Genomic DNA, 27,500 nt, shown 5'->3' on the forward strand with positions numbered 1-27,500 from the left:
TTCGTTTTTTAATTTATATCTTCGTATGTTATATGAGAGAGAGAGAGAGAGAGAGAGAGAGAGAGAGAGAGAGAGATTGGTTCTCATACACTGTTTCACAGTAACATGTAAATTTTTTATTTTCACCTTTGTCAATAAAGAGAAAAATAAACCTTTTCACATCTTTTGAAAAAAGTGTTGGCGATCAGAATACCTCTGACCTATGACCTGAGAGAGAGAGAGAGAGAGAGAGAGAGAGAGACTGCCTGCCAGCCAGCCAGCCAGCATTTCAATGATTCATCCTTTGTCCAGCTCTGTTAAAACTGTCCGTATGACAAGAGGGGGATTTTGACACCCCTCTTGAACAGTGTGATTCCCTTTGCGAATTCATGTTGGGGTTGTTGACATATTCCTCTTTCACCCCAGACCATTCCTTCTTTTTTCTCTCCTTCTAACAAACACACACACACACACACACACACATACACACACACACACTATTTTCTCACAAACTATATTTCCCTTTCTCAATCTAAAAAGATTTTTTATCATTCGGTCTCTTATTCCTGGTATAATTTAATGGAATTTTATCTCCATGTTATCTTCATGAGTTAATATTCATTCAATTTTGTCTTAAAGATTTAGATAACTTTTTTCGCAAGATTTTAACATTCCTTGAAAGGGAAAATTATCCACTTCTAATAGGGAAGTGGAACTCAAAATTACACCTCTCTCTCTCTCTCTCTCTCTCTCTCTCTCTCTCTCTCTCTCTCCATAGCCATATGGCCAGTGGCCCCTGTACTGTCAAAGTCTGAAATTCATCTGTCTTCCCCCCGGGGCACTTGTCTCCGAAATTAGGACAGCACCCTGGTTTGCAGAATGTTGTTATATTTTAATATGAATTTAGACGGGCCATAATGCCATTGTTCATTGTAAATAATGATCTTTAGAATATTCGTCTTGTGCCTCCAGTTGCATAAATTGTATTGCAAAAATAAATTCCCTTTTCGTGGTTATAAAATCAACCTTCAACTTTTTGTTTAGGGAAAGGTTTATAGAATACAAACCTTGAAACATTGGTTAAAGTCAGAGAGAGAGAGAGAGAGAGAGAGAGAGAGAGAGAGAGAGCGAGAGAGAGAGAGAATTATTAGGATTGAATTGATATGTCTTTCTTTTGCTGTGTTGACTTCCAAATTGATATTCTACATATTTATTCGTCCGTTTCTTTTCCAAATTAAATCAAATAGCTTCAATTGAATGAAATGTGCATAATTTGGATAAGGTTTGATAATTCTAATTTATAACCAGTTAAAATCCCCTTCAAATCACAAATATAATCTTCAGATTGGGTTTGTTTTAACGAGAGAGAGAGAGAGAGAGAGAGAGAGAGAGAGAGAGAGAGAGAGAGAGATGTCAAACACGGCCAAACAAAAGCGTTTAGCCAAGTCTATCCGCTAGGTTTAAAAATGGCTCTTTGATTCGGTGCTGTAAAAATAGATTAAAGTTTTAATAGACGGTCAACACTTCCTGACGTAGGATAAACTTGGACGAGGTTCCTGTGTATTCAGGAGCGCACGGCTTACGTAGGGCCATTGTCCTTTTGTACATTTGCATGCACGCGCGCACGGTCTGGGCCTCATTAAGCGAGTCCTGACGACCGAGTTAACAACTGGAGGGATCAAAAAAAACATTTTTTTTTTTGCGTTGGTCGTTTGTGGTAACCCAAATTCATACTGAACATTTTACTTTTTGGTCAGGTTTTTACGAAAATTATTATCACTTATTCCGGCCATCACCAGTTCTATTCTTTCATTGTCGATATTATTACTGCCTTTTTTATGTTCTCTTTCCATATGGACTGTATTTTAATATTTTACCGCTCAAGTACTTTTTTGTACTGTTATTGCAGCGGCTTTCACTACAAACATTACTGATGTTCACTATAATAAATCTAATATGATTGGTATTAAGATTCAGTTGGAGACTCGTGTGTTTTATTGTTATTTGATTTTTAAAAAATCTCTCTACATCCATAGTTCTACAAATACAACTGTTATTAATGATATTAAAATAACTGATTTAACTTTTATATTATCTGTGATAACAGTACAGTACATCAAGAATACCGTTGTAATTCGACTTTCCAAGCCTTTTATTATTCACAACAGTTGTTTGTTAGTTTGCCCCATTTCAGCCTAAACCACATTTGTCTTTTCCGGAGAAAAACATTGCTTTTACCTCAAAATTGTCATTTGACAAACGAAATAATTTCTTCGAAAGAGAGCAACACGAGACGAGCTTTAACTAAATCATCCCGCTAGGAAATTCGAGCGCTCCCGAGTGTGTATCAAACACGTTTCCGATGTCTTTTCCTTTCGAATCCAACTATTTTAGCCGTTGGAAACAGTATTTACAAATGAAAATCTAAATCGGTTCAGTCGTAATTCTACTATCTTACTTGTTTTTTTGAAGCTTTACTACATTGGAATAGTCGGCGAGTAACAATAAATAACCTGCATGCTAACAAGATCTACCTGTTTACTTTCGATTGTGAAGGCAGCCCGTGCAAGACAGCATGAGAATTGTAATGTTCGCGTGTCGAATGAAAGAAATTCGTGACGCTGAATGTTAGTGAAGAGAATCAAAGTGATTTTGCCCGCATTTCAGATCTTGCTAGTTGGACCGGGATGGAGTCCTGAATGTCTTGAGGTTACAAATGCCTGGTAGGAATGGCATTTAGAACAATATCGTCATATAACAAGAATGCAAGTTGTTATTACTATGATTTTGTTCAAATCAGACTAGCGAATCGTGTTTTCACTTTCGGAAAGGGAGGGAGGTTAGTTCATAAACAAGGATGAAATTTAACAGATAAGTAGACAAATATTAAGAAAACAAGTGATGAAAATTGAAAAGAAAAAGTATTAATACTGTTAGGGAGACAAACGGTAGACGAAAAGACCACCGAAAGGTGAAAAAATATAAAGTTTCTCATATAGGATGACTGCGTGTTCAATGTTCATTTCAGTCCAAGAAAAAACATTGCTTGCCATTTTCTTCAGTTTGGAATGGGCTCGAGTTAATTAGTCTTCTCTTCCAACGATGCGACCAAATTTATTGGTTAGAAAAAGTGGTTTGCTTTCATGTGTGTTGGAACGTCAAAATAAAAAAGGCCACACGTTTTCTAAGTTTTTTTTTTTTTTTTTTTTTCTTTTTTTTTTCTTTTTTTTTTTTTTTTTTTTTTTACGGAGATAACAATATCGTAAAAAAACGTTAAATCTTAACAACTGAAAAGTTTCTATGCCTTATCTTAAGGATTGGCAAGAATAAACTACCAAGAAATTGTAAGCTGATGATGTGTCAATCCCGGATAAAAGAAGAGGCCTATACTTAATATCTCTGGCTTTGCTAATCACATACTGAATTTTCCAGTATTCCTAGGTAGTTTGTTGGAAGCGGTGATGGGTTATAATAAGACCCACAGTTAAGACTTGAAGAAAAAATAACGGAAGTGTGGATCCGTGTTTGTTTTGAGTTTGAAAGGTTATATTGATTTAATCCTTCATTTATGTAAGGGGGCCATATGGCCGGGAAGGTAATTTAGCGCTGCAGAATTTTTTGACAACCTACACTTCATTTTCAGTTGGATGTTCGGAACTTATGCAATTTCTACTCGCTCTAATAAATCAACACTTTACTTATTCCTCATTTGTATTGAATCTAAACAAACTGGAATTACTCTCCCTTATCCTTTTGAAATTCCCCATCCGATGCATCACGCATGTATGCAATAGATATCTAATGTAATAAACGTTACTATTTTCCTTCCCATCATAACTATATTTAGTCTCTCTCTCTCTCTCTCTCTCTCTCTCTCTCTCTCTCTCTCTCTACTATATACGAATACAACTGGAACTTTTCTTATTTTTTACCGCTACCAATTATGAATTTAATTATATTACTGTAAATAATTTAGGACAAGGCCGGCACTGCCAAGAGTCTAAATTATTCAGCGTCATCATGAATGTATCATAATCACGGGGAAATGCCCAAACCAAGGAAGTACATTCAAGATTCCTTCATCGACAGCGACACAGATTTCTGTAAATATTATAAACGTCCCGAGTCCGAAACGTTTAGTTCCCTTCTTTTCTTTGGCTAAGTCTTTACATAATATTTACTTTCACTCTAAGGACGGGTTTCTTAGAGTTTACACGTGGATAACTCATATGCTTTGCAGAACTTACAATACTTGTTTAACGTATGCATGCTTAAGCACTTACAGTATCATATGGCGTAATCTAAATGTCAAATCCTCGGTATCATCGAGAACAAAACAACGTTCAACTTCTTCTTGAAAGCCTTTATATCATCAGTACTTTGGATGTCCAGTGAGAGCTTTACATACAATCTTTTGGAGACAATTTTCAAAGCTCTACTGTAGAACCTAGAGGCGAGGTACATTTTGGCTCTTCTAACTTGAATCATTATGCGATAGAACCAACAACCACCTCAGTTTGTTACTAAAATTAGACCCTTGTTAAGATAAGATAGTAAATTCAAACATAAACTCAATGCTAAGAAACCTGCAAAAGTTTAAGCATAGAGATGATAAATTCGAACGCAAAATTAATGTTTTGAAACCTGCAAGAGTAACTAAGGGCCTAGTTTAAGTAAGCACTAACCTCCTTATTTAGTTAAGCTCAATTTCACTCGATCTAATTTCGGTTTTTTTTTTCCTTCAGATGCACTACAACGATCGCCATCAAGATACTCAAGCTAAGTACCTTTTTTTTTTTTTAAGTTTCAAGTGTTGTTCACGTAGCATAGCATTCAAGAGTTCGTTCATAGTAATAGATTCTCAAGATGTTTACAATTTTTTCTCGGTTTGATAATATTGGTGTTTGCTTATTACAAAATGAGCAATGCTTATACACATAAATTAATGGTGCTTTAGCAAAGGTGAAAGAAATAAAATAATGGAGAATACAACCATCTGTTCAACAAAAGTTTTACCATAAAAATGGTTAATAGCGGTAACCACTGAGTCTAATGTTTTCCTTATAAGCTATGTAACTATTTTTGGAGCCGGGTAAAAAGTCCATGCGTATATCTTTAGGATCGTATAATCTATGGGATTCTATGGTTTCCATTTCGTGAATAGCCAGTGTTGAATCTTGAGAACTAAAGCCAAGGACAGTCGTGGGTGGGTGTCAGTGTTAGTGTTGTTTATTCGCCTCACGCGGTGAACTGTAGCCATTGCTTACGGGTCTTCGCAACATTCTTTCGTCCCTTAACTGCAATAATAGTTTCACCCTCTAATTTACCCGTATTGCTTCTGTCTTTCATCTGTGTAAGGCTGATTTACCCACGTTCCTACTTGGACGCAGAATAGCCTTACATCTGGCTATAGAGGCCAAATTCGATTGAAGGTGTTAGTAGGTTGGGCAACACATCAGCTACCCGCTGAGATACCACTACTATAGTCAATTGTTTTTAGTGAGGCAGATTTACACTGACTCGCAGGGGTGCCCTTTTTGCTCGGAAAAGTTTCCTGGTCGCTGATTGGTTGGACAAGATAATTCTAACCAATCAGATAGCAGGCAACTTTACCGAGCTATAAGGTCACCGCTGTGAATCAGTGCAAATGGGCCTCATTAAAAAGAAAAAAAAAATGAGTATAGTGTTATTGGGTCCTTTAACTGGCCAGAGTACTACATTGTATCCCTCTCTGTTACGGCCAATTTTTGCTTTGCCTACACATACATACACCGAATAGCCTGGCCTAAACTTTACACATTCTCTTCTTTCCTCATACACCAAACAACTCTTAGATAATTGAAAAATTCCTATCACTAAAGGGGGCTCACTACTACAATGTAATTACTCATTGGGTACTTTTCTCTTGATAAAGGTGGAATTGACTCATTAGCTGTTGTAAGCAGATCTTGTAGGACACACTAATATCAATCCGATGTTCTCTAGTCTTGGGAAATACGTAGCCTCTGTACCATGGTCTTCTACTGTCTTGAGCGAAAGTCTTCGGATAGAACAGTGTGTCTAAATGTACCCTACATTTAGGCACATTATTCTATCCGTTTCCTTACGGGGGCTATTTTTCATATTGGATCCCTTAGGCTTATAGCTTCTTACTTTCCCAACTAGGGTTGTAGCTTAGCTAGTAATAATCACTCTAATATTGCCTGATCAGTTTTTCTACTGACGAAGCAACACACGTTCATGCCTTCATTAATTTTCTTAAATTGAAACAACCGTAAAATTCCAATATTTATTTAGTTATTTACATTTTGATATTGTACTTGGCGGACACATAATTTTAAGTACATTATCAGATTTAGTTTTGGTCGATAGTAAACAATTACACTGGTGCTGTTGTACATGAGTATTGACAAATGAACATCATATTATTTTTGTACAGAAACCAAATTGAAAACATTTCTAATATCTTTTTTCTCTCACCACTAACTAGCACTTTACCGTTAAATTATACCATAAATTGGCCAATCATAAGAATCACATGCGTTTGATCTCGATAATTAACCAAAATAGCATTTTTTTCAACTCGAATATTTTACTGCCAATAACGTTAAGATTGAAAAGGTAAAAAAAGCCACCTTTTAGGAAATCATTTAAATGCTCAAGAAAAGTTATTTGAAAGCTAATTTATAACGAAGCTTTGAGAGACTTAAATTTTAATTTCAGATTGCAAATTAACTTCTCCAGAGGAAGTTGGGAAGCAAAAATTTTAAGAAGTGTATATTTCGGGGTAATAAAAATGACAGCAAGGCAATTAAGGCTCTTCAAAAATAGCAATGCTTAATAAGCTTCAGGACTCGCCGGGGCAACTCCATAAAAACGTATGATAGATTTCAGCTATTTTATCAACATAAAATATTCTTTTTTTATTTCGCCGTTTTTATACAGAAGGATCGGTAAAGTAACGGCATTTTCCTTATCAAAAATTCACGGTAAGGTTATTTTCATCCATAAGTAAAACAAAAAGCATAATTTGAAACTACTCTACATAAAAAGGGTAGCATTACTTGTCAAAATGTCACTATATCAAATTAATAAAGGACATTTTGGGTTTCGTTTCCTCCAGCAATGCTTTTACGCTAAACTGTTAACCTAAAAAATACAAAGTTTTGTGTAATGAAAAAAGAAATATCTTTTTTAATCTGGAAAAATAAATTGTAACAATCGCTTGCTTTATAGCAATGGTATAAAGCAAAAAATCTCGCATCACACACAAAATGAAAAATACAAAAAATGAAAAATACCAACATAAGTCAAAATATCCTTTTCTAAAAATTCTGAAACTTTAGGCGTTCCGTTTGCCACGGCATTGCTATCAGGGTAGCCGTATCGCACAAGAGAAAAAGAACACTAAAAATATACATCAAATAGCTACGGGACATTTTCCTACAGCAGTGTTTGTAAATAGAAACTTTTCACGTATACCGTATATCATGGAATAAGCTCTCTATCATATTCCTTTGATCTTTATACGTTTTATATATGGAATTTTTTTCTTTTTTTAAACTAAACCAATTATGTATTTGCAAGGAAAGCAGATTACTTTAATTTTTTTATTTCATCTATATTTCTTTTTTTTTTTTTAGAAAATACTGGCTGATATAAGAAATAATATTTAAACTCTTGATTGGATTTCCGCCACAATGTTCATAAAAATATTAAATTTATGGTAATCTCCAAAATTAGCAATTCTTAATTTCAAAAGGCGTAGCTCAAACATTTTAATAGTCCAGACCACTAAATCTTACTTATCTATCAATAAAGAAAATAGTAGATAACGTTACACATAATCACTGTTATATATGTACATGAAAACTTAAGACACGCTTTAAGATTAGTTTGTACTAGAAATATCTGCAAGAAATGGAATAAAAAGTATTCAAGGCAAATATACTTGAAGAGCTTTACTCTAAAACGAATCCGAGGATGTGATGACTGGAAAAGGCTTTGTTTGCACTACTGATATAAATCTTTGATATGCTGAGTTGAACAGAAAACTCCTTAACATCCCTTCCGTGACTTTAATAACTTGTTTGTAATTAAGTGGAATAACCCCTGACAGGAACACACACACACACAAACTAATTTGATTCAGACGAAAAGGATCCTTCCGTGAACTATGCAAACAGAAAATGGCATTCATATAATAATTCGATAATAAAATAAAAATTATTTAAGACATGGCACAAAATAATGATATTCTCCACTTCAAAAAATTTCCAAGGCAGAAACAACTAAACATTTCAGGGTAGAAACAAGTTACACAAGACTTGACGAAATATTTGTGATCTGAACGTTCGACTAAACTAAATATGAAAAGAAAAACAAATCAAGGGGAAAAACGAAATACTTCACATTAAAAACATCAAGGTAAAAAGAAAAAAAAAAAACTAAAAATCCTTCGTACACAAAAAACACCTGAAATAACACGACATATTGCCTTTTCAAAAAAATTAAACTTGAAAAGAAATATTGATTTTGATACACAGACAATGGAATTGGAGCAAAATGCCCATATGAAGATAGATAATTTCGTTCTATCTACCAGAATATTTTTTTTTTTTTATGCACAGTTAATATTGATAAATTTCCTTGAAACCCAACTATTAAATAATGAAAGGCTTGTGCATAACTGCTGAATTAATAACTGTATTTCGTATATTTAAAAAATCTGTAAGCAAATAGTTTGAAAGTTTATTTTCTATCATCTTATTTCCGAATCGATGTTCTTTTTCATATGTTCCAAAATGTTTTTCTTTTTTAATTTCTGATAAAATCGAAAGAATTTTCAATTGCTTCGGAAAGACAACTAAGATTTGACATTTTCGTTATGTCGCTGATAAGCAAAAATAATGGGAACTAGTTCAATGATATACAACACTACTAAATTTGAAGGGAATATCAGAAAGTTGCAGAAATTAGACTTCCCCTGCTTTTCTATATGAACAGAAAACTGGCATTTCGGATAATTTTAAATTAGTCTCTTTCACACACACTTAAATCTGGCACACGAAGTGGGACAGTTTGTAAACATAATTAAATGTACATTAGCTTAGAACTGTTTGACTAATTATCACAACCGTGTAATCAAAGCTTTTAGACACTACAAAGTAAAGCACAGAAAAAAAACTAGCTCAAACAAAAACTTTGTCAGCTATAAACATACTTCGACTCTGATTTCGCAAAAAGGGATCTGATTTCGCAAACCCCTTTTTGCATGTGAAAATATTTTCCTTTTGAAATTATTTCACAACGAATGATCTACAAATATCAACTTTAATTAACGAAAACTTGTTCAATGTTTGCATAAACTAAATTAAGGAAAACTAGTTCATGTTTGCATAAAAGTATTTTACCGTTAAAAAAAAGGGCGTAACATCAAAGGTAAAAATAGCAGAACATGGACAAGATAGTTGAAACATGGATACTATTTGCGTAGAGTTTGTACCAGAAGCCTGCTCCATTTTCCATTTTTTCATGGATGGCTTCTTTCAATGGATTTTGTTTGGCTTAATGTAAAGGTAAATATAACTTCAAATGACTGTATAAGGATTGCATTTAAAAAAAAGTTGAGACTACAAAAAGTATATCAAGCTGAGATTCATTTTCATTTCAAAGAAGTAATCTTCATTACACGTATACAGGAAACTTTCAATACACATGCTGTTTCTTAAACATTACAAAATAGTATAAGGTTTTTGTATCTCCATATCATAATAAAATTGTTGGCACTATATATACCCATTAAAGCAAACAAAATCATAGGTATTGTTAAAAAACTTTAAAACATTACTTAATTTTCCCAAACTTCTCAAAATAAAACTGCCAATTTATACAAATTTGTTTATTTGAATGAACATGTTTTTCCCTTGAAGTAAATCTCTAATCTGAATTTTTACTAAAATATATTTTTCCCGTAATTTTATAAAAATAGTACACAATAACTTTGAGGTACAGTCGGCTTATATATACACATACACATGGCAATGCAGAAATATATTCTGATTACGCGTGCGCAAACACACGACGAACACAAAACAAAACTACTTTTTTTTTTGTGCAAAGTCAATTTGGCATTTTTTTTCTATCTATTTACACAGGCTTGCTGGATGGAGAAAGCGGATGGATGACAGGGTGACATCCAAGCGACGTAGAAGAAGCATTGGGGACCCGTCGAATGGATGAGGAATATCCCCCACGCAGGTTAACAGATTCTGTACGTCGGAAGGAGAAGACAACTTAGGCAGCAGTAGATCATATTATGACGGTGGTCAAATACATCAAGCATCAACTTTACCCAAGATTCTCTACACCGCAGTACTTAACAGGGCGAAAATGTCTGTGCTAATTCCAGAGAGATGGCGGCTTGCTGAAGAAATATACGCTGGCTGTCACACCTGTGATTCATTTTTGTTATCCGGGTACCTAGCCATGGGATATATGAAAATCAGGTCAAATTTTAAAATTAAATTCTTTTAATCCATTATTATGTCAATTTACTTCATGCTTTTTAAATCCTATTAAATTTGACAATATATAAGGTACTCCAATTTGTATAAATTGTTTTAACCTATTACCCATTAATCTCTCTCTCTCTCTCTCTCTCTCTCTCTCTCTCTCTCTCTGTGCTCAAAATTATTTCTAAAATTCTTTATCAATTAAGTGTCCATTCTCTCATACACAAGGATTCTGTAATTTCTTGCATTTTGATAACTCGATTATATTTCTCGAGCTACTAAATTGATCAGATTAATTACATTATCAATCTTCTAATCCGTTTGTCGCCATTAATGTTCAATGATACCTTCCAAATCGACCTTTCTCGTCCTATAAACAAAATCATATACCTCAATCTATTTCCCGTAACATTACTTTTTATAAATTTAACTTTTTGACAGTATTTAAATTACCAATGTTTATCGTAAATCTCAGCTCTTACTATATAGATATTATAAACCAATTTCTAATTATGAATTCTTTCTACTTTCACTTCCAAATTTTATCCTTATTTCTATTTCCAATCTTCTTTTATCCAATTAACTCGTAACTCATTCTCCCATTTTATATATATATATATATATATATATATATATATAATTTAAACGTGGTCTTTTTGGCTCCCCTTGTTTGTTGAGATCATATAATTTTTTTTTTCTTTCCTATCTCTCACTACCTGGTGATACCTACTTCATTTCCCTCTGCCACTTACTACTAATTTATTCAATATTCGTACGTTGTTATCCAAGGCAAATATAACATTATATGCAGTACCCTTATCTCACACACTCAAATATTCTCATTCTTGTGCAATTTCTACTTGCGCTAATAACTCTCCACTTTACTTAATCCTCGCTTTTGTTGAATCTAAGCGGACTGGAATTACTCTCCCTTATCATTTTCATAAAATCCCCATCTCATCATGCTTGTATACAATATATATATAACAAAATGAACGTTACTATTCTCTCTCTCTCTCTTTCTCTCTCTCTCTCTCTCTCTCTCTCTCTCTCTCTCTCTCTCCTTACCTTAAAAGAAAGAGGTCGGTGGGCTGCGATGACCAGAATATTTTTGTTTACTTTTAAACAACCCTGAAATTAAAACTGGCGTGGAAGTTCGCATCAGTTAGGCCAGTTTACCGAATTCCCGCCCATCTTGCAAAATCCAGGAGATTACGAACGGGCACGTCACGGGCGTGGGCTTTGACCCGAAGGTTCCTATCCTCCGTCAGCAGAACGACTTCCCGGTACAGACGGCGAACCCCAGCTGTGGACACGAGAAGAAAAGGCACTTTTAGTATCATAGCCTGGCATTACAGCGTTACTCACACGAAAATATATTTGTACATTGTCTGGTACATTTAATAAGTAACGCTCTTTAATTATGTATATAAATGTATGTTCTCACTATCCCTGAAATGCAATATTATAAAGGTATTTCATGAAATAAATCTGTAAAGTATGTCCAACAAAATGAATTAGTCAATAAATAGTATTACTCCAAATATTTTTCTGCAAATGTTTATTTATTAAAGGGTTGTGATATGACATGTTTACATGGTACCACATTTGGCGTGAACATAATGTATTGTTTTAATGATTAAAATATATAAACATTTTAAAACTTATTATTCACACATTTAATATGGATAGAATAAATTTTAACAAGGTATGTTTGTTTGCTTTATAGGCAAGTATGAAGAGATATAGAACACCATTAAGAACGCATCGATTCCTCTTCAATATAAAATAAAATATTGAAGTTGTAAAAGTATGAAAAGGAGGGGACGGACATAAAGGGAATGGCCATCGATAGTCAAGTTACCTGTAATGAATTCTCCTCAATTAAGACAAGTATTCAAGTATGTTGAAACATTTCATATCTCATAGTAACGTTGAACTTGTGTTAAAGTTTCGTTAATCTTATGCGTGATTAAATGCGATTCGTAATTAAATGCATATTGAAATAACAAAAATTACTTTATTACAGCATTTACGCGTTAATGTCCTTGGAGCAAATATGATTACTTAGTCCACAGTACGAGAACAAGCCACCAAGGAATAACAAATGAACTAGGTCATTATTATCACAATGTATAGTTTACTGACACCTAAGCTACTGTATAAATCATCATATGATCCCGCAATAATGAAATGTAATTATTCTATGACAACTGAAGCTTAGCTTTTTAAGCAATTGGCATTAGGCTATATTTCAAGTAACCTGATATACAAGTGGATCATTTGATGAAAAGGACAAGAGATGAAAATTCGGCTAGATTTGACTTTGGAGGAGGCTTTAGAGCTGCTGAATATCAATGGAAAGTTTAGAAGACTAGGAAATCTGAGGAATATTCTCTAGACACAGAAGGTATCTGGAAAGAGACAAAATTCTCGATATCCAGAAAGTCTTGAAAAACAAAGGAAACTTCTAAAGACCCAGAAGCTATCTGGAAACGGAGAAAATTTCTCAATACCCAAAAAGTCTTGAAAAACAAAGGAAAAGGCTAGAGACCCAGAAGTACCTGGAAACAGAGAAAAATTGTAAAGACTCAGAAGCTATCTGGAAACAGAGAAAAATACTAAAGACCCAGAAGGTATCTGGGAACGGAGAAAAATTCTAAGGACCCAGAAGGTATCTGGAAACGGAGAAAAATTCTCGATATCCAGAAAAACTTGAAAAACAGAAAAAGTCTAAAGACCCCGAAGGTATCTGGAAACAAAAAAATTCTCAATATCCATAAAGTCTTAAAAAACAAAGATAAATTGTAAAGACCCAGAAGGTATCTAGAAACAGAGAAAAATTCTCAACATCAAGAAAGTATTGGAAAACAGAAAAATTCTAAAGACCCAGAAGGTATCTGGAAACGGAGAAAAATTCTCAATATGCAGAAAGTCTTGAAAAACAAAAGATAAATCTAAAGACCCAGAAGGTACTGGAAACAAAAACAAAATCTCAATATCCAGAAAGTCTTTAAAATAAAGAAAAAATCTAAAGACCCAGAAGGTATCTGGAAACCGAGAAAAAATCTCAATATCCAAAAAGTTTTGAAAAAAGGGAAAAATCTAAAGACCCAGAAGGTAGTGGAAATAGAGAGAAAAATTCTTAATATCCAGAAAGTCTTGAAAAACAAAGAAAAACTCTAAACACCCCAGAGGGTATCTGGAAATGGAGAAAAATTCTCGATATCCAGAAAGTCATGAAAAACAAAGAAAAATTATAAAGACCCAGAAGGTATCTGGAAACGGAGGACATTTCTTAATATCCAGAGTCTTTAAAAAACAGAAAAATTTTAAAACCCAGAAGGTATCTGGAAACGGAAAAAAATTCTCAATATCAAGAAAGTATTAAAAAACAAAGATAAATTGTAAAGACCCAGAAGGTATCTGGAAACGGAGAAAAATTCTCAACATCCAGAAAGTATTGGAAAACAAAGAAAAAATCTAAAGACCCAGAAGGTATCTGGTAATGGAAAAAAAATTCTTGATATCCAGAAAGTCTTGAAAAAAAACAAAGAAAAAATTCTAAAGACCCAGAAGGTATCTGGTAACGGAGAAAAAATCCCAAGCTTCAAAAAAACTACAAGGTACTGTAAACGGAAGAAAATTTTTAAAACCCAGAATGCCCTAGAAAGGGGAGGAATTTTTTTTTTAAACAAGAAGTTTTCTGATAATGTAGGAAAAGTCTTGAAACCCAGAAATTTTTAGAATACGGAGGAAAATTCTTAAGCCCAGAAAATCCAGGAAAAAGGATGGAAATTCTTAGAGACCCAGAAGTTAGCTGGGCACGGAGGAAAATCCTTTAACATCAAGAAAATGGATCCTTTAACATCAAGAAAATGGATCCTTTAACATCAAGAAAATGGAGCAAATTGTTGTAAACCAGAATGTACCTAGACACTAAGGAAAGTCATCAACGCCCATAAATTCCTGTTAAACGGAGGGAAATTCTTAGAGTATCTAAGTATTGGAAAACTTTACATAATTAAAACTAAAGCAGGAAGATTAATTTAAAACTGGATTAACGTCAAAAGATGGAAATTGGAAATCTGTCACTGTGCTTTCGCAGTCCTATACAGTTTTACCTTAAAAGCCGCATGAATAACAAATCTAAAAGAAAGGTTTTATAAAATTTTTTAATATATAAAACTCCATCGAAATTGTAAACTAAAATTAATATGTCGAAAGGGATGTCTTTAAGAAGTTTTATAACTTTGTAAGTGAAGAGGTAAAGCCTAGGATTCTACCAAGGACTATTTCTCTACATATTACCTCTAACAGAAAATCGCTCAATGTCAATCTATTTTTCTCAACAAGATTATTGTATTTGAGAATGCTCAACCTTTATTTGAATCTTTAAACATAGGTTTTTTCATGGTTCTGATAAATCTGACATTTTCTTTAAAACAATGTAGAATAAAACATTTCGAAATCATTTAGTTCTCAAACCAAACCCCGTGTTATCCGAAATGGAACAAGTATTGAAACACGGCTGTGTCATGGGTAAGAATAGATAAACCACGAATTGATAATCGAACAAAGCTAACCATGAAGTGAGAGGCTACACAAGACTTGGTTTGATTTTTTTTTTTCAAACTGGAAAAAGTGCTGCTTCCACAAGTTACTTGGAATTTCCCTAAACGGTTATTCTTTATTTTTTTCTGATATTTAAAACTCTAAATATCTTCAGTAAAATTTAACGATTTAAATTAGGATTGACATGAAAATATCTTTACTTACAAACTAATATCTATATTTCTCAACTTGGAACGTCTGTTACTTTTCAACTATGGCAATGATGCTTTGCCATTAATAACAGCCTAACGTAAGATTCTCATATAAATCTAACGGTTGTGTTGACTTTTCAAGAGTTTTAAACATATAACATCAACCATTTCTAAAAAAGAAAAAGAAAGTTATCGAACTTTCAATAAAAAAAATATTATCGCAGTTTTACCCGCAACTGAAATCTGTGCAACATATATTGCTGTTGGCTTTAGAAATATTAAAATGCTCTCAATAATTTGGAAAATTCAAATTTGAAAAGGATACCCTTTTCAAATATTATATCATGAAAATACCAAGGTCTTTATCCTGGTGTACAGACACAGAGACGAGCAAAAATTAACCCCCCCTCCCAAAAAAAAAAAAAAACCCAGTCCCCAAAGAAAAGGGTAAAAAGAAATACAGGAGAAGGCGGGGAATTTCACAAAGGAATTCTGCAGTCTGGGAGTGAATGGTTCGAGAGAATTGTAAGCCAAATATCCTCACTCTTTTTCGTCCATCAAAATCTCTTGCTATATATATATATATATATATATATATATATATATATATATATATATATATATATATATATATATATATATATATATATAGAGAGAGAGAGAGAGAGAGAGAGAGAGGAGAGAGAGAGAGAGAGAGAGAGAGAGGAGAGAGAGAGAGAGAGAGAGAGAGAGATATATATATATATATATATATATTATATATATATATATATATATATATATATATATATATATATGAGATAATATATATATATATATATATATATATATATATATATATATATATATATATATATATATATATATATATATATATATCACACAAAATCCTTTCTGGCACGAACCTTTAATGGGTCTCCTCTGAGTGGAGTCGCTGCAGAAGTGGACACAGCAGGAGAGGATCTTGTCGTCGTTGGTGGCATCCTAAATCAGAATACACAATTTACATTAAATTTTTTTTCTTTTTGCAAAAAAAGTCTAAAATTGCCATTTAATTTTTCAAACTTAATATTTACTATTATAACGATTACTATCATCATTATAATTATCATCATAATTGATCTATGAAGGGAATCAAATCATTACAAATCTAGCTTTGAATTGAATTGACGGAGATTATCATCCCTACTGATTTAGAAAATTGGGACAAATAATAAAATCTGCATAAATTATGGTGATAAACATTGAAAAATTCAGTTTCTCAGTAACTGACGAATACTCAGTCATTTATTTCTTAGAGAAAAATAGCCTACTTCTAAATTTTAGCTACTTACAGCGACATCTATTTCGGCGGTGAAGGTGGTGGACGAGAGGACAGAGCCCTGAGAGGTCACGGTCTTGACGGAGTGAGGCTTCTCCTCCCTCAGGCAGTGAAGGGCGGCTGCTGCCCCTTCTCGCACCCTCACGGCGTGGCCCACGGATCCGTACTTGGCTACTGCGGCATCACGAGACAGGCCGTCTAATTCGTTTAACACTGAAAAGAAAAATAAAGGAGAGATGCTTAATGGGAAATCAAATTGACTTCTATTCAAAACCTCTGTTTACTTGTCCAACTTTCTTCATCGATTGATGAAGAAGCAGCATGAAGTAAACTCTCTCTCTCTCTCTCTCTCTCTCTCTCCTCTCTCTCTCTCTCTCTCTCTCTCTCTCTCTCTCTCTCTCTCTCTCTCATCTTGTAGCCTTTGATTTAAAATTCTAGTTTCAAGCCATTAGGTTATTGCCAGTACTTTCTACCCCCAGAGAGAGAGAGAGAGAGAGAGAGAGAGAGAGAGAGAGAGAGAGAGAGAGAGAGAGAGAGAGAGAGATGGCAATAACCTTAAAGGCCTGAAGCTAGAGATTTAAAACTCCAAAGGCTACAAGTTTACAGCCAATACGCGACCGGCATCTGTCCACTTTTTCGTAAGGTATATATAAATATAGGGTTAAAGACGCTTACCTATTAGTTTTAAACCGAGAACAAAAGTGAAATGATCGATATCATTGTCTATCATTCCCAAATCTTCCATCACGATCTCAAGCAAGGGTGGAAGTCAATAACCTACAAGGTTATAGGCGTGAAATTCGCTTGGAGGAGGAGGAAAAAGAAGAATGAAACTGTTCCCGCTGAAATAATAGGGAAAAAAGAGGAATTTCTACAGCAGGAAAATAATGAAGAGGGGAATGAAAATAGGTTAAATTACACCTGCAAACAAAAAAAAATAAAAAAAAATTAGGAAAAGGAAGGATATGATATGGCAAGAAAGGCAATGAGGATGATTTTCATAAAGGGGAAGGAATGGAACTGGAAGATGAGAAGACGTGAGGAATATTTAGATAGGTAGAAAAAAAACTAGCAGAAATACCCAGGCTACAATGAAACAAGGAGGGAAGTCACTTTCCTAGATACCAGGAGGATAAGGAGAAATAATTTCGTTGGTAAGACAAGAGGACAAGAAATATTAGGAGTAGGAGCAAAAGGGAGTGGAATTGAAAGCACTCTCTCTCAGCTGGGGTGGGAATTTCTCTACATGCGAATCAGGAAAATCTAAATAATTTGATGACCAAAGGTATCAACTGGATTTTTTCTCATTGCATGAAACAAATTGTGTAGTGTATCATCATTCCTTCATACGGGACATTAAATAAATTCACTTCAAAGTTTCGTGAAAGCTAACGTTGTTCCTCATCAAAGCATAAAATTCATGCCGATCCCTCACACCATCTCTATTCGCATACTCATGCATCTCTCTCTCTCTCTCTCTCTCTCTCTCTCTCTCTCTCTCTCTCTCTCTCTCTCTCTCTCACATCTATCTATCTATCTATCTATCTATCTATCTATCTATCTATCTATCTATCTATATATATATATGTATATATATATATATATATATATATATATATATATATATATATATATATATATATATATGAAAAATTTTAAGTAATTTTTATTTTTCCTAACATACTTACCGAGAATTACCTCTTCGGAGGGTCCTTGGACCTCTCTCAATCTCGACCAAGATTTCCCGTGCTACCCCCCCCCCCTATCTCGCTCCCGATAGTTCCTACCCCCGCCGCCAGGATAATTCCTGCGGCCCGGATTAGGGCAGGTCACTGCTTTTCCCGGGACAGGATCTCATTAAGTCCTCCGTTTAGCCCGACTCGGCAATAGAAGAATGGCACTCGGGGACGGAAGGGAGGGCCATTACTCAGAGGTAATTCTCGGTAAGTATGTTAGGAAAAATAAAAATTACTTAAAATTTTTCATTTGTTCCGACACGAATACTTTACCTCGAATTACCTCTTCGGAGACTTACACTTTAGGAGGCGGGAGAGCCATTCTGCCACTTGGTTAGGCACATGGTGCCTGGAGGGCTACGTAATGCGGGGGTACAGAGAGCGGATAGGGGGTAGCAGGGAAAACTTACGCTTATAATTTTAGGGTTACCTCTTGACATTTTCTCTACTGAGTCTTCTCCTGACGAAGTAGGGATGAGACTATTCACTTGTTGGGGACGTCTTCCAGCCTGCCACTACACAGCTTGGAGGGCGGCGATGACTGTCCCAATGGAGAATCCATCCAAAGACTTTCTTGAGTAGTCTTTGAGGTAGTGGGCCGTGAAGGTCGACTGGTGTGACCAAGTGCCGGCCTGCAGGATCTGGCCCACTGCCATATTTCTCTCAAAGGCCAAGGAAGTGCTCAGGCCTCTGATGTCATGGGGACGGGGAGTGCCTGGTACTGCCACCTTGTCTTCATCATAAGCCCTAGTGATGACTTGTCTCAGCCAGAAGGAAATAGTGTTCTTGGACACTTGCTTCTTATTAACGCCTGAAGAGACGAAGAGGTTCTTGGCACCCGGACGGAGATGGGCCGTCCTTTCCAGGTATTTCCTGATCGTCCTGACCGGGCATAACTTCAGGTCGTCCGTATTGCCTGTCTTGGGGATGGCTGGAAAAGAGAAACCTTCAAACCTCGGGTCCCAGACTGCTGGGTTCTGAGTCTTTGCTACAAAGGAGGGTACGAACTTGAAAGATACCTCCTTCCACCCTTTGGAGTGTGCCACGTCGTAGGAGAGACCGTGGATCTCACCTACCCTCTTGAGGGTGAGACCTTTGTCCCCGATATCTCTGAGTGGTTCAAAGGTCGGACGACACAACATTTTCAGGACCTTGGCCAGGTCCCATCTAGGCACTCTCCTGGCTTGGGGAGGGCAGGATTGTTCGAAACTTCTAATCAGCATCCCTATGTGTCTTGAGGTCCCCAGGTCGATGCCTTTCAGGAGAAAGACTTGGCCTAAGGCTGCTCGTACTCCTTTAATAGCCGGGATTGGCATTCCTATTTTATCCCTAAGGTACACTAGAAAATCAGCTATGTCAGGGACCGAGGCTTTGAGAGGTCTTATTTGTTTTGTCGCGCACCATTTCGTAAAGGCGGCCCACTTCGCCTGGTAGACTACGGTAGAGGATTTTCTTAGTTATAGGGACATCCTCTTGGCTGTGGAGGAGGAGTACCCCTCCTTCTTCAGGAGTCGCTCGATAGTCTCCAGGCGTGAAGGCGAAGAGAGAGAGGGTTTTCGTGGAACCTGAGGAAGTGCGGTTGACTCAGTAGATCTGACCTGACGGACAGAGGCCACGGCGGTTGACTCGATAGGTCTTTAGGTCCGCGAACTACTCTCTCTGTCTAGCCACCAGGGCGCTACCAAAGTCATCTGTAGGCTTCGAGCCACCTTTATTCTGCTGAGCCCATGTCTTATCAGCGTGAAAAGGGGGAAAACGTACACATCCAGATTGTCCCACTTGTTCTGAAAAGAGTCTTCTAAGGAATCTTTCGGGGTCTGGTACAGGGGGGCAATAGACTGGGAGTTGGGCGTTGAGGTTGTTGCAAAGCGGTCAACCACCGGGGAGCCCCATCGTTGAATGATGAGCTTGGCTATTCCTGGGGGAAGGGACCATTTTGTCCCTACTATGTGGCCCATTCTGCTGAGGCCGTCGGCCAGGGCGATTTACTTTCCGGGAAAGAACCTTGCTAACATCACCCCTTGATTCCCTATCACTCAGTCTAGATTCTCTATGGTGAGATCGCCCTACTCCTTCGATTACAAGTACCCTGCTTGTTTATGTATGCCATTACCGTGGTGTTGTCGCTCATCCACGCCACGGAGTTCCCCTTTAGCAGACTTGCGAAGTGTAGGCATGCCTTCTGGACTACTTCCAACTCCAGGACATTGTGTGGAGTTGTCTCTCCCCTTCCAACCAGGTCTCTCGTGCCGCTTCGTCGAGGGGAAGGGCTCCCCATCTCTGGTTGGAGGCGTCTGTGAACAGTAGGAACGGCTGACTAATGAGCCTGAGGTGTCATACCTTAGTCTCCGAAGGGAAAAATTCTCCCCGAAAAAAGGTCTAATGTTATTCCCCAGTAGTTCATTCCGGTGGAAGGGGATAGATTTTGCTACTTCGGGTTGATTCAGTTCCCCAGATCCTTGCCAAACTGGAGGAGACTTCTCCCTTGTTCCTCCAAGAGGACCTTTGAGGCGGGAAGAAGCTACCAGCCGTCCAGGTATCTGCTAAGGCGAATGCCTCGTTCGTGGGCCCCCCTGCGACAGCCGTGGGGACTCTCACGAACACTTTGGGCGTTGTTGACAGACCAAAGAAAAAGGGGTCCTGAATTGCAGGAACTGGGAACCCTATTTCACCCGGAGGAACCTCCGACCCGAGGTGTGGACCGGAACCTGGAAGTATGCGTCCTTGGGGTCGATGGAATTCTACAATCTTTCTCCCTCAAGGACAGCAGGACCGAATTCTGCGTGTCCATTTAGAAGTCCGTCATCTTGACGAACCTGTTGAGAGCTGACAGATCTATAACCGGCCTCCCCCCCCCCGGTCGCTTTCTCTGCCAGGAATAGTCGACTGTAGACACCTGGTCCTGGGAGAAGAACTTCTTCCATGGTACCCTTCTCTAGCATGGACAACACCTCCTCTTGAAGGGCGGTCCTCTTTAACGGGTCTTTAGGATCTAGCCATCTATCCGGTTGGCCGGAAAAGGCGTGGGTGGTTCCGTTAGGAATGGAAGTCCGTAGCCCTTCTTTAGTAAGGACACTGTCCAAGGTTCCGCTCCTTGAGCCCTCCATGCTTGCCAATGACGCCTGAGTCATCCTCCAACCCGAAGGTTGGGTGGGGATAGGGAGCCTCCCACTCTTCCCTTTTCTAGAGGGGAGGCCTGACCTGCCTCCCCTAGAGGCGGGGTAACCCGACCTGAAGGAGCTAGAAGGCGCTGGAGCTCCCCTGTGGAGGGGCTGAGGCGTTGCGGACCAGGAGGACGAGGGCTTCTCTCCTCGTAGTGCTGGTAGATGCTTGGGGTGTCGCGGCACTATCCGAGACAGATCTCTTCTAGGGTGGTCTCCTAGGAGTCGTAGGTCTGGGGACGTTAGCCTCCTTCTATTTTAAGACCTTCTCCACAATGGTTTCTCGTTCCTTCCGAGGAAACAGAGATTCTCCCCCCAAGGGAAAGCTGTGATGGGTCGCGTCCCCCTGTCTGGTGCCTACCAAGACACTTACGCCAGAACAGTGTTTCGCTTCCAGAACACCCAGTTAGCTGTTAGTGTGAGAGACTGAAAAGTCACTAACCTAAGGGTTGAAGGCCTTGCTGGACTTATAGTTTTATAATTTATTTATGAAAGATTTATTTTAATGTTGTTACTGTTCTTATATTTTATTTTTCCTTGTTTCCTTTCCTCGCTGGGCTATTTTCCTTGTTACGGCCCCCGGGACTTATAGCATCCTGCTTTTCCTACTAGGGTTGTAGTTTAGCAAGTAATAATAATAACAACAACAATAATAATAACAATAATAACTTATTGCAGACTATTTATCTTCACGACTATCAGGGTCCCTGAAGTCTGGGCTTCTCGTTAAGAATTATTCTAGATGTCTAATGATGTCAATTCCTAAGAGATTTATTGCTCATGACGATCGATATCCTTTCAAGTGTAATACCTGAAAGAACATGAAGAGTAGACACATTCGTGTAAAGGACACACCTGGCAATCATGTAAAAGAAAAAGATGATTATCTCAATATAAAACATGAATGGGTTTCCGTCTTTTTTTTTTTTTTTTTTTTTTTTTTTTTAAATCGATTCCAATAGGGCACTCCCCGGTCGCTTCGGTTCTGGAATCCCAGGCACTCCCTTGCGGTGGTACCGGTTTCCCCGGCGGGGAGCTCCGCACCCGGTTCGGGGTCAGAACCGGCAACGCCGTACCGTCGAGGACTACTGTTCGTGTATTCTCTCCGGGGGACGCGGACGCGGATCCTCGTGGGCTGCCCCAACGGAGGGAACCGTTCCTTTTAAGTCCGAGGGCCGAACCAGCTGCGCTGATTCGGCCAGGCTGCCCGTAAATAAGCCCGCTTACACCTGCGGGCGGGCTGGGGGACGCGGACGCGGATCCCCGTGGGCTGACCCGACGGAGGGAACCGTTCCTTTTAAGTCCGAGGGCCGAGCCATCTGTGCTGATTCGGCCAGGCTGCCCGTAAATAAGCCCTCTTACACCTGCGGGCGGGCTGGGGGACGCGGACGCGGATCCCCGTGGGCTGACCCGACGGAGGGAACCGTTCCTTTTACGTCCGAGGGCCGAGCCAGCTGTGCTGATTCGGCCAGGCTGCCCGTAAATAAGCCCGCTTACACCTGCGGGCGGGCTGGGGGACTCGGACGCGGATCCCCGTGGGCTGACCCGACGGAGGGAACCGTTCCTTTTACGTCCGAGGGCCGAGCCAGCTGTGCTGATTCGGCCAGGCTGCCCGTAAATAAGCCCGCTTACACCTGCGGGCGGGCTGGGGGACGCGGACGCGGATCCTCGTGGGCTGACCCGACGGAGGGAACCGTTCCTTTTAAGTCCGAGGGCCGAACCAGCTGTGCTGATTTGGCCAGGCTGCCCGTAAAGAAGCTCGGTTACACCCGTTGGCGGGGTGAACCGGAGGCTTCGCGGTCTTACGCCTGCCTGAAGAGGCCTTCTCGCATTTCTCCCTGTGAGGGTTATATCTGCGTCTGGAGGATGGCCTTCGTGGTGAGAAAAAACCCTGGGTTGTCGGTCCGGGGGACGCTGCAAGACAGACCTGGGGGGCTCTTTCTCGGCGAGGCCCTCGGCTGCAGAAGAGACTGAAAAATACGCTAAGAGACTGGAGAAGAATTAGAGACATTTTCCCCCACATGGGGTCATCAGAGGAGACGTGGCCTGCTTGCACCAGGACTCCGTCTCCCCACACACTCCCGAAAGTAGTACTTACCTCGAACTACTTCTTAAGAGTTATCTTCTACACAATAAACCAACCTCGTCTCCTACTCTGGGTAGGAGAGGGGGGTAGGGAAGCTCAGCCCGGCGGGACGCCCGGCGCTAGTCTTCTTAGGCGAACCCTTCGTCGCCCACTTCCTCTTGGTGCTATACCGCACCCACTCAAATTCTTGGGGAAGAGCAATGGGCACTTCCCCGCAACTGACTTACCTCGTCCCCTACTCTGGGTAGGGGATGATGGCTGTATAAGAATCTCTATTCGACGAGGCATCGGGAATTAAGTTGGCGTAGAGAGGCTCGTCTTCCTACGAGCCTCTTGGATGTATTCTTCCTTTTAGTGCCGAAGTGCACTCACTGCACTACGTTCCAGGACCAGTAGTCCTGACACGTGGTTGAAGAGGAACATAAGCTGCCCCTACACGGCAACACCGAGGATAAGGGGAGGAAGAACGATTTCTTGTAAAAAGTTTTCCTTTCAGCTATCAATTCCTTGAAGAAAATCAAGGAATACAGTTCCATAACACACACAACGCACGACACAAGCACTAAGGGAATGAATTAAACACCGGGTAAGGACACGGTTGAAAAGTGAACGCACAGGAACACTTGGGAGGTACACTGCGAAAAAACACAAGTCCGTACACTGGGAACACGTGGGATCACAACGCGCCAAAGGATCGAGAGAGTGAGATGATTCGCATCTCACGACCAAGGACTTAATGAGATCCTGTCCCGGGAAAAGCAGTGACCTGCCCTAATCCGGGCCGCAGGAATTATCCTGGCGGCGGGGGTAGGAACTATCGGGAGCGAGATAGGGGGGGGGGTAGCACGGGAAATCTTGGTCGAGATTGAGAGAGGTCCAAGGACCCTCCGAAGAGGTAATTCGAGGTAAAGTATTCGTGTCGGAACAAATATATATATATATATATATATATATATATATATATATATATATATATATATATATATATATATATACTGTACAAACAGAGATACGGAGATAATGTATTATTATTATTATTATTATTATTATTATTAATTGCCAAGCTACAACCCTAGTTGGAAAAGCAAAATGCTATAAGCCCAAGGGCCCCAACAGGGAAAATAGTCCAGTGAGGAAAGGAAACGAGGAAAAATAAAATATTTCAAGAACAGTAACAACATCTAAATAAATATTTCCTACATAAAATATAGGAAACTTTTCAAAACAGGACAAAAAGAAACCAGATAGAAATGTGTGCCCGAGTGTACCCTCAAGCACGAGAACTCTAACCCAAGACAGTGGAAGACCATGGTACAAAGGCTATGGCACTATCCAAGACTAAAGAAAAGTAGTTTGATTTTGGAGTGTCCTTCTCCTAGAAGAGCTGCTTACCATAGCTAAAGAGTCTCTTCTACCCTTACCAAGAGGAAAGTTGCCACTGAACAACTAGAGTACAGTAGTTAACCACTTGGGTGAAGAAGAATTGTTTGGTAATCTGTGTTGTCAGGTGTATGAGGACAGAGGAGAATGTGTAAAGAATATGCTAGACCATTCGGTGTATGCGTAGGCAAAGTGAAAGTGAACCGTAACCAGAGAGAAGGATGCAATGTAGTACTGTCTGGCAAGTCAAAGGACCCCATAACTCTCTAGCAGTAGTATCAAAACGGGTGGCTGGTGCCCTGGCCAACCTACTACCTATTTGTATACACAAATATATCCATATATACACATACAGTACAGTATACACAGAACAAATATAATTTTTTTCCTCACCAACTGAGTAAATACTCATTAATTTCTTTGATAAGATGTTTAAAGATTTGATATGAAAAATGAACCCACAAAAATCGGCTAACAACCTGTTGTAAGCCCACTTATGGCTAAAATGCAAGAGGAATAAAGTATCTTAACTAACAGACAGTCCGCTTCTATCGATAATAAATCGATATGATAAAAATACATACATATATATATATATATATATATATATATATATATATATATATATATATATATATATATATATATATATACACACACATACATATATATATATATATATATATATATATATATATATATATATATATATATATATATATATATATATATATATATATATATAAGAAAAAGAGCAACATGGATATGTGAGCAAACTAAAGTAGTGAACATTCAAACATGTAAGAAAAAAAATGGACATGGGAAGGACATATGATGAGAATGACAGATACTAGATGGACATTAATATGACAAAATGCATTCCTAGAGATTGCAAAAGAGTCAGGGGAAGAAAGGGAAGACGATGTATTGAAAAACTAAAAAAGTTTGCGGGTGCGGACTGGCAAAAAAAGACCATAAATAGACGGAAGGACATGTCTGAGGCCTTTGTTATTATTATTATTATCATTATTTGCTAAGTTACAACCTTAGTTAGAAAAGCAGGATGCTATAGCCCCAAGGGCTCCAACAGGAAAAATAGCCCAGTGAGGAAAGGATATAAGGAAAAGCTACGAGAAGTTTAAGAATGATATTAAAATAAATCTTTCATATATAAAGTATAAAATCTTGAAAATAACAAAAGGATAAAAACTTCAAAATAACGAGAGGAAGAGAAACATGATAGAATAGTGTACCCGAGTGTACCCTCGGGCAAGAGATCTGTAGGCCTAACCCAAGACAGTGGAAGACCATGGTACAGAGGCTATGGTACTACCCATGACTAGAGAACAATGGTTTGATTTTGGAGTGACCTTCTCCTAGAAGAGTTGCTTACCATAGCTAAAGAGTCTCTTACACCTTTACCAAGAGGAAAGTAACTACTGAACAATTACAATGCAGTAGTTAACCTCTTGAAAGAATAAAAATTGTTTGGCAATTTCAGTGCTGTCAAGTGTACGAGGAAAGAGGAGAATATGTAAAGAATAGGACAGACTATTCTGTGTATGTGTCGGCAAAGATTAAATGAATGGTATCCTGAGAGAGGGATCCACTGTAATACTGTCTGTCCAGTCAAAGGACCCAATAACTCTCTAGAGGCAGTATCTCAGCGAGTGACTGGTGCCTTGGCCAAGCTACTACCCTATTCTGCAGTGGAATAGTAACAGCTGATGATGATGATGATTTTATTTATATATATATATATATATATACATATATATATATATATATATATATATATATATATATATATATATATATATATGTATATAGATATATATGATTATATATATAAATATAAATATAAATATATATAATATATATATATATATATATATATATATATATATATATATATATATATATATATATATATATATATATATTATCTATGGGACAAGTCCAAAACGATTTGCCTAGAGCACGATCTTAAACAAACTTAGGTCTGGTGAGTAGTTAGAATAATCTCTTGAATAATAGGAAGGACCACACCTTCTTGCACTCAGGATAAGGCAATATATATATATATATATATATATATATATATATATATATATATATATATATATATATATATATATATATATATATATATATATATGTATATATATATGTGTGTGTGTGCGCGCGCGCAAAGAAAATTAAACACTTGTAGCATCACTTTAAGTGTCCGTGCCATCCAACACAAATTAGTAAACCGAAAAAAAAAATAACTCAAGATATAGGAAAATAAGTAAAGGTATTTACTAAAGTCCTTTTTCCAATATCATGAGGGAAATTAACTAAAACTAAAAACTATTTATATTTCACAATCTGAAGAGAATAAGATATAAAGTCTCCCTACTGATGGGAGAATTGCCACCTATTGACCTACTGCTCCCCTGAAATAAATATTTGCTGGTCAACAGGATACTAAAACTAAGTATCCAGATTACAAGACGTTTGCAAAACATTCTCTCTCTAATATTAACTTACTCTCTGTACTTGAACCAGTATTTGA

The 27,500-nt window shown here is 37.8% G+C and overlaps 1 protein-coding gene and 1 long non-coding RNA gene across 2 annotated transcripts in view; one reads left to right on the top strand and one right to left on the bottom strand.

Annotated features, from left to right (window-relative positions):
- LOC137652335 (uncharacterized) overlaps positions 1-10,463 on the top strand; it is a 50,438-nt gene extending 39,975 nt beyond the window's left edge. Inside the window, exon 2 of the long non-coding RNA XR_011046257.1 lies at positions 10,137-10,463. This is a non-coding gene — a long non-coding RNA (uncharacterized lncRNA). The remainder of the gene's footprint in view (positions 1-10,136) is intronic.
- The window catches only part of LOC137652334 (telomerase-binding protein EST1A-like), a 406,355-nt gene continuing 387,850 nt past the window's right edge, over positions 8,996-27,500 (bottom strand). The window contains 4 exon segments of the mRNA XM_068385678.1: positions 8,996-10,461; positions 11,562-11,799; positions 16,165-16,243; positions 16,594-16,793. Of these exon segments, the coding sequence (XP_068241779.1) occupies positions 11,669-11,799; positions 16,165-16,243; positions 16,594-16,793 (410 nt within the window). The 3' untranslated portion in view covers positions 8,996-10,461; positions 11,562-11,668.

This window comes from Palaemon carinicauda, chromosome 13, assembly GCF_036898095.1.
Source record: "Palaemon carinicauda isolate YSFRI2023 chromosome 13, ASM3689809v2, whole genome shotgun sequence".
In the NCBI taxonomy this organism is placed as follows: domain Eukaryota; kingdom Metazoa; phylum Arthropoda; class Malacostraca; order Decapoda; family Palaemonidae; genus Palaemon; species Palaemon carinicauda.